Here is a 12,111-nt window from a genome sequence, read left to right as displayed (position 1 = left end):
CATGCGGAACAGGATCAAAGTCAAACACGGAACCAGGGTCACATTGGAAAATCGATAAAGAAGCACAAGGAAGGGACACAAGCTTTCTCAACCGCATAGAGCACAAAGATCCTGCAAGGAATGCTGGGAGAGGCAGGCTATTAACTATATCATGGAATGGCCAACACCAATAAGTGGTGCACTGGGCCTTTAAATCTTCACAAGCCGATGGAAAAAAGTGTCTTAACCCATTCCCACCACATCCCTTTTTAATTTTTGCATTTCAACGTAACAATTTGCACTTTATAGTGACATATTGAATATTCCATGTTGTGTACTGGGAAGTGATAAAGCATGAATAGGGGACAGAATGGAGGATTAAAGTGCTAAAATGTAACTTTTATTTATGAATCACAAAAAAGTCTCGCATTGTAGTACAGATAATGAAACAAGTATAAAAACAAAAGAAACCAAACGTTCTTTTAGATGGTTACCAAGCGGAAGTGTATGTCTGCCGTAACTATAAGAGCATGAACGTCATAAATGCATAAGCATAAATGCATAAGCATAAATGGTCATCTCCTACCATAATTCAGGCGTCTCCAGCTCAGCGGGTGGGTATAGGGGGCAACCTGGAACTGTCCTGTCCCTGAAAAGACCCCTTTAGCTCCTACCCTCACAAGGGCAGTCCACATCTGTCCTTATCATAAAAGACGCATGCCCCCTGTCAGAGCCGCCTTCCCACGTTTTGTCACCTGACTCTTCAGAGGGATAGATACTGATAACCGCCATCCTTTAGCCTGGATTACCGTTCATAGGGCATATAATGGCATGCAGTGGTTGTGAAGCATTTTGTGTACAATGCTTCAGAGACTGCACATCTCCTGTCCTGGTGGTGGACCCAGAGATTTAGTGTGCAGGCTGGCAGTCTGTAAGCACCAGATAACAGACACTTCCGCCTTATAAGATCACTAACACCGCCTCTGCTAATCCGTGATTGGGCGCACCTCCAATTTCCCATCGCTCCCATAGGCCAAGCCGCAGTTCGCCGCAAGATTGCGGCAGAACGCGATGTAACCACCTCTTTCTTATAGCGGACCAGAGTGAGAATGTTCGGCCAGGAACCGAGTGGAGCGGATACAGCGGGTTCAGTGGGACATGATCTAGTGGACACATCTCCTAGGAGATTCTCGTGCGTCCAACCCCTAATGGACACTATGTACCATGACGTAATATGGCAGTGCAAGAGGTAGGTAAAGAGATAGACAATAAAATACATTAACTTAGTAGGGTATTTGTAAATGTATACATAACGCTGGGAAAAAAAAATGTTATAATGATAGCAATGTGGACACAGAAGCCATGGCCACTGTAGCCGTATTCATGACAAGGGCACGTAGATAAGCGTATAAATACATTGGAGGATAATAGGATGGCCAAACAAAGCGCACATGCACTATTTAACATTTCTACAAAACTGAGGGGGTGACTAATAACATAGACAATGAAATCAGCGTAACAGTGTATAAAATCAGTCCAAGTATCACTGCAGCCTAGGCTCTCTGATGGAAATGAGGATTTCCCAACCACACTAAACTATTGTTAACAGTGGTTATCACAGGTGCTAAAGAGAATGCCCAAAGAATACCAATAGGTAGTAGGGACCTCCCCTTTTAGGATATTATAAAAAGGCATAAAAAAGAAAATTGATCATTCAGGCCCTTGGGTAGAATGGTGTCCAGTCTATAGATCCACCTTGCCTCCCTCTGGATTATCATCTTATCCCAATTGCCGCCACGTTCAATCCCTATAAAACGCAAAACTGACGCATCTCCTTTATGATGCATCCATACGTGATTCGATATGGGTTTATCCCTTTTGTGGGCTATATTAAACCAGATGTTCTCCGACTCTTCTGCACATACTCGAGGCCACATCTGCAAGTAATCTTATAGATAACACCAGTACTCTTGCAGTTTATATACTCTCTGATATTAAATTGGGTCCCTGTCGTATTGCTCCTGAATGTTTTCCCTGTCTGAATATAGGGGCATACATTACAGCCTCCACATCGATAACTGCCTGTTATCTGTCTCTCCAAAGATGTGCCTTTTATTTTTGGGGCTGCAAAGAGGCTATTAACCAGCCATTCTCAAATAGATCGCGTTTTACAATAGGTTATTGACGGGGTTAAGCCCACCAGACTCTTAACATCATCATCCATAAGTAGGATGGGCCAATGTTTTTCATAGTATCATAGTATATAAGGCTGGAAAAAGTCCAACCTGTAAGAATTAAATAAATGTTTTATCCCCATAACCCGTGATATTTTTGCTCTCCAGAAATGCATCCAGGCCTCTCTTGAACATGTACATAGAGTCCACCATAACAACCTCCTGCGGCAGAGAGTTCCATAGTCTCACTGCTCTTACAGTAAAGAACCTTTGTCTATGTTGATGGTAAAATCGCCTCTCCTCTAGGCGTAGAGGATGCCCCCTGGTCCTGGTCACAGGCCTAGGTATAAAAAGATCTTTGGAGAGATCCTTGTACTGTCCGTTCAGGTATTTGTACATTGTAATGAGGTCTCCCCTCAGTCGTCTTTTTTCTAAACTGAATAATCCCAAATTTTGTAATCTGTCATTGTATTCTAATCCCCCCATTCCTCTAATAATCCTGGTTGCTCTCCTCTGCACCCGTTCCAGATCTACTATATCCTTTTTATACACTGGTGCCCAAAACTGTACACAATATTCCATGTGTGGTCTGACCAGCGATTTGTATAAGGGCAAAACTATGTCTTTATCATGAGAATCTATTCCTCTCTTGATACATCCCATAATTTTATTTGCTTTGGCAGCATCTGCCTGGCTCTGGTCACTAAAATTAAGTTTACCATCCACCAATACCCCCAAGTCCTTTTCAGCTCCAGTAATTGACCGTTTAGAACATAATTATACTTTTTGTTTCCATGGCCCAAGTGCATAACTTTACATTTATCTACATTAAATCTCATCAACCATTTCTCTGCCCACTCCTCAAGCTTCCACAAATCCCTCTGTAATGCTAAACTATCGACCTCAGTATTTATTACTTTACACAGCTTAGTATCATCTGCAAATATTGAAACTTGACTGTGTAAACCCACTACAAGGTCATTAATAAAAATATTAAAAAGAAGTGGCCCCAATACTGACCCCTGTGGCACTCCACTAGTAACGTCAACCCAATCTGAGAATGTGCCATTAATGACGACCCTCTGTTTTCTATCACTAAGCCAATTACTTACCCAAATACACAGATTTTCTCCTATTCCCAGCAGTCTCATTTTATATACCAACCTTTTATGTGGCACGGTGTCAAATGCCTTTGAAAAGTCCAGATATACAACATCCACAGCGTCCCCCAGATCCAGTCTTGAACTTACCTCCTCGTAGAAACCAATTAGATTAGTCTGACAGGAACGATCTCTCATAAACCCATGCTGACGCTGGGTTATAAGGTTGTGCACAGTGAGATACTCCAGGATAGCATCTCTAACAAACCCCTCAAATATTTTCCCCACCACAGCAGTTAGACTCACGGGTCTGTAGTTTCCAGGATCGCTATTTGATCCTTTTCTGTATATTGGTACCACATTTGCTATGCGCCAGTCCTGAGGAACATAACCAGTCCTCAGTGAATCTTCAAATATTAAAAATAACGGTCTGTCTATCACGGTACATAGTTCATGCAGAACCCGGGGGTGTATGCCATCTGGCCCCGGTGATTTATCTATCTTAGTGGTTGCGAGCCGGCGCCGTACCTCTTCCTGGGTTAAACTGTTGACATTCCAAAAAGAATTTACATTATTCCTCATTGTGTCTTCCACCAGGGGATTTTCCTGGGTAAAGACAGTTGAGAAGGCGACATTCAGTAGATTGGCCCTTTCCTCATCTCCTTCCACCATGACCCCCATGTTATTTCTAAGGGGACCCACACTCTCTGTTTTTAGTTTCTTATCATTTATATACTTGAAAAATAATTTGGGATTATTTTTGCTCTCTCTGGCAATTTTTCTCTCAGTCTCTATTTTTGCAGCCTTTATCTGCTTTTTACAGGATTTATTTTTCTCTCTATAATCCTATAATGCCTCATCGCTACCTTCACGTTTTAGCTCCTTAAACGCCTTATCTTTCTCGCTTATTGCTTTCCTTACAAGACTAGTTAGCCACATTGGCTGTTTCTTGTTCCTCTTATGCTTTTTCCCATAAGGTATGTGTTTCTCACAGGACTTTTTCAGAATATATGAGAAAAATTCCCTTTTTTTTTGGGGGGGGGGGGGGGCGGGGTTGTCTTTGAGAACATTATCCCAGTCTATGCCTTTAAGGTCTTCTCTTAGTTGCTTAAAATTTGCCCTCCTGAAGTTTAGAGTGTTGGCTGCCCCTTCCCTAACGTTCTTAGTAAACCGTAGTACAAAATCAATGATATTATGATCACTATTCCTCAGGTTCCCCCCAACCTGTAGTTTTGATACCCTATCAGGTCTGTTTGTAAGGATAAGGTCCAGCAGTGCCCCCCCTCTTGTTGGCTCCAGGACTATTTGCGACAGGTAATTGTCTTTTGTTGTTGACAAGAACCTGCTACCTTTGAAGGACCTGCAGGTTTCTGCCCCCCAGTCGATATCTGGGTAATTGAAGTCTCCCATGATAAGTACTTCACCTTGCTTTGAAGCCGCATCCATTTCACTTATCAGCATTTCCTCTGTTGCCTCCATTATATTTGGAGCCTTATAACAAACCCCTAGTAATATTTTATTATTCTTTTCCCCTCCCCTTATCTCCACCCATAGGGAGTCCACATTTGCATTTGCGTTACTGATGTCATCTCACAAGACAGGCTTGAGGCAAGAATTCACATATAAACAAACCCCTCCCCCTTTTTTATTTATACAATCCTTTCTAAAAAGACTATAACCATCTATAGTAACAGCCCAGTCATAGCTACTGTCCAGCCATGTCTCGCTGATACCCACTATATCATATTTTCGCTCCAACATGAAGAGTTCCAGTTCCTCCATTTTGTTTGTGAGGCTTCTGGCATTTGTGTACATACACTTTATATGGTTTTCCCTGTCCGTATTCCTTTTGTTCTTATTCCCAAATCTCATTCCATCCCCCCTTCCTCCCCCATGGACTATGACTCTTCCCAGCTCTCTATCTACACTGTCTATTTGCCCTGCACAAGTGTAGTTGCCCTCCCCCCAGGTCTCTAGTTTAAACACTCCTCCAACCTTCTAGCCATTTTTAACCCCAAAACAGCTGCACCCTCCCCATTGAGGTGCAGCCCATCCCTACTGTAGAGCCTGTAGCCGACAGAAAAGTCAGCCCAGTTCTCCATGAACCCAAAACCCTCCTTCCTACACCAACTTTTGAGCCCTTATTTACCTCCTTGATCTCCCGCTGCCTTTCTGGTGTGGCACGTGGTACAGGCAGTATTTCGGAGAACCAACCTCTTACTTTGTCATTAGTGCCAATGTGGACCATGAACACTGGTTCCTCAGCAGCCCCTCCCAGTAATCTGTCAACCCGATCCGCAACATGCTGAACTCGAGCACCCGGCAAACAACACACTGTTCGGTATGCACGGTCTTTGTGACAGATTGCCCTGTGTGTTCCCCTAATAATCGAATCTCCCACTACCAGCAGCTGTCTAACCTTGCCTGTGCTCCCATTAACCTTCTTACTGGAGCAAACATTCCCCTGGTTGCTAGCGGCCACGTCTTGCTGCAGCATTGCCACCCCAGAGCTGATATCCCCCTCATCCGTCAGCCTGGCAAACTTATTGGGGTGCACCAGATCAGGACTAGACTCTCTACAACTCTTCCCTCTACCCGCCTTCTACATGTTACCCAACTAGCTGCCCCCTCACTCTGCACCTCCATACTTCTCTCCCCACACCCATCTGCCCCCTCACTCTGCACCTCCATAATTCCCTCCCCACACCCATCTTCCCCAGAGAGTTTGTGCTCCAGGAGCAGCAAACTTCGCTCCATATTGTCAATTGCCCGCAGCCTTGAAACTTGCTCATTTAGATCCAGAATCTGGGCTTCCAGATGAGCAATTTTCACACACGGCTGTGTTGAAGGAAAGCATACATGGCACAGGATGTACACCGTGTAGCAATGCCACTTATGGAGTCCATTGTTCTAATGGGGATTACAATAGAAATATGCACAGAAAGAAGAATTTACAGTCAAAGTAACACAAAATACCGCAGTTACCTCCTTAAGCCCCTCAAACTTTAGTCCCTTAAACCTAAGTCACACTTAGGACTCTGCACACACTTCGGATCAATGCACACTCGCCACCAAGCTCACACACCCGCTTTTCTGATGCTTTTTTAAAGGTAATGTGCCACAAAACTCTGCAGAGCTCACTGCAACAAGATCTGATTTTCCAGGCTTGAAAAGTGGCTTTAACCCTTAATATATTGTCTTGTATTTTCTCTTTGAGTGGATCTCAACAAGTCAGCCCGTTTCTTCCTGACACTATAGTGATATGCCTAAAAATCTGCGTCTCAGATCTGCAGCTTGCAGTCGGAAATCCTTCTCAGAACTGCAATTGCAGCGTACACTCAGGTACTGACCCTTGGGGATACATTTCTGCAGCGTAAAAGGGTGATGACTATCCCATTTAAGCAATGAAATAGTTGCCGTAGGTTTTCACTAAATTGATGACTGGAGGGAACCGTTCTCTGACTTTGATTCATACATCAAGAAAAGGGAGATCCCTATTATGCATCTCTGATGTAAACCGAAGTCCTACGTGATTATGATTCAATGATTCAACAAATTTTAAAAATTCATCAGGTCCACCCCTCCACAACACAAATATATAATCAATGTAACGTAAAAATAACTCTACATTCTCGATACCCTGCGACGGATTTTCTCCAAAGACACATGTGGTCTCCCACCAGCCCAGGAGCAAATTGGCGTATGAGGGAGCACAAGGGCTCCCCATTGCCGTACCCCTGAGCTGGAGGTAGATCCAAACAAAAAATGTTTCTGGTCAAAGTGAAACGCAAAAGATCCTGGACAAACTTATTGTGTGCCCGATATTGCGTGCCTCTAGTGGATAGAAAAAATTTGACTGCCTCCAGACCCTTATCATGGGGAATGGAGGAGTAAAGGGCCGCCACATCAATACAGGCGGTCCCCTACTTAAGGACACCCAACTTACAGACAACCCATAGTTACAGACAGACCCCTCTGACCTCTGGTGAAGCTTTCTGAATGCTTTACTATAGTCCCAGGCTGCAATGATCAGCTGTAAAGTGTCTGTAATGAAGCTTTATTGATAATCCTTGGTCCCATTACAGCAAAAAATGTTTAAACTCCAAATGCTACTGGGGCAAAAATTTTTGTTGTCTGGATCTACAATTATAAAATATACAGTTTCGACTTACATACAAATTCAACTTAAGAACAAACCTCCAGACCCTATCTTGTACGTAACCCGGGGACTGCCTGTACTCCCCAGTATTGTACCTTCTTCAACTGTCAAACCCTCCAAGTGACTCAGGAGGTCGGTGGTATCTCTCAAAAATGAAGGTAATGCGAAGACAAAAGGACCTAGCACTTTATCAATATAAATGTCGATATTGTGGCAGATAGAATTAACCTCCGACACAATCGGTCTTCCTTTTAGGGGTGTCCCCCTTTTGTGTATCTTGGGAAGTGGGAAAAAAATTCCAAATGAAGGGAAATTGCTGAGAAAACGCATTTGCCCCGTATTCTTGCGGGCTTCCATTTTACGGCTTTTGTTGTGCTCCCCAAATTTTACCTCATCCATTGGGTTGGTGCAATTACCGGGATAACAACTTTGTATAGGTTTTATAATATTTTCATACATTTACAAAAATTAAAAGCCTGTGCACACAAAAATATATATTTTGCCATTTTCTGGCACTAATAACTTTTTCATACTTCGGTGTACGGAGCTGTGGGTGGTGTCATTTTTTTGCAGTGCTCATCTCTCCAGCAAGAGCACCCGCTTTTCCTCCTTTCCACGATCATAGCACCGCATCACATCTCCTTTTCTACTTATGCCTTGCAATCCGTGCCTGACGAAGGTCTGATTTTATAAGACCGAAACGTTGCAAAATAATAATTTTTGTTGGATTGCTATACTGTTTATTCTGGATTAAATAAATTCTCCTCAATGTTTGACCTATAAGGAGGGCCAAGTTATCTTTACTCTGTGTCATTTTTTGCGACTTTTGATAAAGTTTTCAAGGCTTTCATTTTTAGGAATGCACAGCCTTTTGATCACTTTTTATGAAATTTTTAATATTTTTCAAAGTGCCATTTTCGGCTTTGGGTCCTATTTTCCATTACGAGGTAAAACACAGTTAAAAACCGTTATTATATTTTGATAAATCAGGCATTTTGGGATGCAGCGATACCTAACTTGTTTATGATTTTTACTGTTTATTTATATGACTTCTTGGCGAATTATTAGGTTTTTTTAATATAATTATTTGAAAACTGTTTTTTTATTCTTTTTACTATTTTTTAGACCCCCTGGGGTAATTTAACCCTAGGTTATCTGATTGATCCTGCCATTTATTGCCATACTACAGCATGGCAGTATATGGGGATTTTCCTCCTCATTCATTACAATGTGCTGGTTAAGTGTTTGCTGTGATATGCAGTAAACACTTACCAGCTATAGAGAGGGCTCAGCTGTCTACGACTGGAACAGGGACAGCTGGATGGATTACAGAATCCCTGCTTGGAGATTCATTGTACAGCTTGAATGACTGCCTCTTGACTTGTTGCTGAAATAACTTTGATACTTTGAAAGAGGTTGAGGTGAAGGGCTCTGCACTTCCAAATTAGGATGAGTGTCGGGAAGATGGTCCCTGGAAGTTTATGCACTGTCGGACATGAATATGACTGATGCCTTAATTTTGTGTTGCCTAGTGGGGCCCACTAGTACTCTCTGCACCCCCTGATGCTCACTTGCACCAGAGTAACTTGGAGAAGACAGTGACGGAACAAGTCCCCTCCCTGGTGCATCACTTCCACCACTGCCACCACCAGTAGCAGCAGCACCACGGACACATCTCTGCACCTTAATCCTTTCCTCCTCATTATAAAAGCCCTGCAGATTGGGTTAAAGCTTTTGACAGTGTCAATGGTTTGTTTTTCTATCACAAAAGATGCCGTGGTCTCGGTGTAATGATCCATGTTCTCCAGGATCCAGGAAGGCTTCTATCGGAGGAAATCATATCTGCTGCTATAACTGTGACCCATGTTCAGAGGGGGAAATATCTCCTAAACCAGGTATTTAGAAAACTTTCTGTCAGTGAAATCAGCATTCAACCATTATTTTAGGCTAAAACTATTTTACCCTTAAAAGAAATCTACTATCTAAGTCCAGCATGATACTCATAGATCCAGGCACCGGGTCTGTGGTAATCTTCTTATATTTGTTATTCATGGCCACCTTCCATCTTAAACCAACTGTTTAAAATCATGCTAATGTGCCTGAGGGGCTACCCTAGCCCCTCTGTGATCTGGTTTTACAAACTGTTACACTGTCTCACACCCCCGCCCCCCACTCTTCAGCACTTGTCTAATCCTCCACCCCTGCTGCCTTAGTGAGGAGGAATCAGCACCCTCAGGCTCTTTGTAATAATTTTAAATCCTTATTTTAGGAAGGAAGGAGGCCATGGATAACAAATATAAGAAGATACCACAGTCACGGATGAGTAATGTCCCTGGTTTATCATGATAGATTGTGATATTTTATGGACACTGTAGTCCCTGTGCATGGTACAGATACATGTATTGTTCACAAGCTGAGTATGTGTGGAAATCCTAAGATGTTCATTTCCTTCACACATTTATTCGTTTTGTACACCTGCGCATTTGTATCTCGGCAAGCAACAAGCTTATCTGTGTGCCGGCAGCTTAGCCGCCAGCACTACCAACACCGGTGTGATAATAATAGTCTGTACCTGCACTCTCCCTGTATTACACATCCATGGACTGTGCCCTACAGACAAACCCTGCGGCCATCTCACCGAGACAAGGCTCAGCTTCATCTAGGGGTGAGTGCGCCTGCGCTCCAGTGCTATTTATTATATCATCCGGATTGACATTACATCTGTCCAATCAGATGAGTTTTAAGAAATTACAAATATCTAACAAAATTGTAGTAAAAGGGCCCAGAAATGGTGGTGGAGGTATCGGATGTTTCCTGGCGCTCAAACGTAAGGAATTCGTTGGACCAATATATTAAGAAGAATTTTTATTGTGACGCGTTTCGCCTCAGAATCCGAGCCTTCGTCAAACGCTTTTTGTTTTGTTTTGTCTCCTCTACATCCACTATATACTTGGAGTTCCCACGATCCCCATAGATGGTCTCCAGGTTTGTCTACATTAATAAAATTGTGTCACATTGGAGCAATCTTTATTAGATAAAAGATGACTCGATGTTCAATTTGTTTCAAAGGTGAATATTATGACTTAATTTTAATACTTTCCATCAAATTTAAAAAAGACACTACAAAAAGTGAAACACTACAGTAACAGACTTATAATATCTGCGTACAATGTGCTCTGCAAACATCATAAGTACTAAAGCACGGAAAGAAAATGATAAGGTGAGATGATCACCACCTGTCATGCACACTGGACGGAAATGAAGAATATTCTCGTCAGACCTTGGGAGATCTTAAAATCAGACCAAGATCTAAAAGAAGATCTGAGTGACAAGTCATCGTGCGGGTTCCGGAAAGGGACCGCAATTGTAGCCTCATTAGTAAGAGTCATTTCAATTCAGCCAAAAAGATAATACTAAATATCCAGGATTTTACCCGAGGGGAATATTACAGCATATTCTTGGAAAAGAAAAATAAATTTGAAGATGGGAGAGGAATGTGAAGAAAGATCAGAGAACACATCACCTGCTCATCAGAATATATGTAGAACTTATAGCAAGAACTTGGGAGCACCTCAAAAATATAAAAAAAATATAGAAAAGAGGAAGAGGATGCAAGAAGAAAGAAATGACGCTCCAGCCGACATTGGTAGCTAAACACAAGAACATCGCCCACATGGGAAGAATACAAGATCTATCAGAGGGCACTTGGACAAAATTCTCTTGCAGACTAATAGAAAATGGATCTTCAGAATGGACATAGGTTATCCCTTTTTCCTTCCATCCCTATTTCATGTAGGTCTTTAAACATTGTACCACATCCCTTCTTATTACATAATGAACAGTGACGATTGAACGGACACCACATGGTTCTCCATCTTATCGATTTGATAAAATATAAATAATTAAATGGGTTGGCCAGTTTTCAATAATCCTCTTCCATTAGAGATGTCTCTGCATGACTATGTACCTGTGTCGTTGCCTCCTGTGAGAGCTATAGTCTTTCCCTGTTCTCCCATGCTGCCCTCTACATACATACACAACTTCCAGTTTCCCAGTCCTTTAGTCCATCCTAATGGCAGCCTCCAGTCTGACAGACACTGGAAGACGGGCGAGGGGGAGGGGGTATCAGGATGAGTCCTATTATCTTTGTTTACATGTATATGTAAAGTGCACAAAGAGTCTGCACACAGCACTAAAAGAAGCATCAGAAATGAAGAATCAATTGGTAAACATTCAGGGAATAATACTAATGCAGTAAAGGCACATGGGCAATTTATGTTAAAGAGTGGCCGGCCCCTTTGATTTTAGTATATATCTTATGGCAGTGTTACAATATGATGATACTTACCTTTTCTATGCTGATTTAGTGTTGAGTTACTTTCATCCTCTTCTTTTTATACACATCCTTTAAAATTAAGTAAAAACAATTACCTCTGAAACAAAATCGGAACATCTTCTTTCTAATTAGATTAGGAAAATGTGACAGAATTACCTATTTGTCATTTCTTAAAAGTCATCTGATTGGACAGATGTAATGTCAATCAGGATGATATAATAAATAGCGCTCGAGCGCAGGCGCACTCACTCCTAGATAGCATTGTTTTGGGGAGATGAGTAGGGCACAGTCCACAGATGTGTAATACAGGGAAAGAGCAGGGATAGACTAAGTATTAATAGGCATGCCATTTTTCTTGCTTAC

The 12,111-nt window shown here is 42.2% G+C and overlaps 1 protein-coding gene across 1 annotated transcript in view; it reads left to right on the top strand.

Moving 5' to 3' along the window:
- LOC140113590 (vomeronasal type-2 receptor 26-like) overlaps window positions 1-12,111 on the top strand; it is a 103,187-nt gene that overhangs the window by 85,880 nt on the left and 5,196 nt on the right. The window contains exon 4 of the mRNA XM_072132649.1: window positions 9,184-9,307. Coding sequence (XP_071988750.1) covers window positions 9,184-9,307 — 124 coding nt within the window. The remainder of the gene's footprint in view (window positions 1-9,183; window positions 9,308-12,111) is intronic.

The sequence above is a fragment of the Engystomops pustulosus genome, chromosome 1 (assembly GCF_040894005.1).
Source record: "Engystomops pustulosus chromosome 1, aEngPut4.maternal, whole genome shotgun sequence".
Classification (NCBI taxonomy): Eukaryota; Metazoa; Chordata; class Amphibia; order Anura; family Leptodactylidae; genus Engystomops; species Engystomops pustulosus.
The sequence above is the reverse complement of the archived record's forward strand: the minus strand, read 5'-3'. Positions and strand labels throughout refer to the sequence as shown.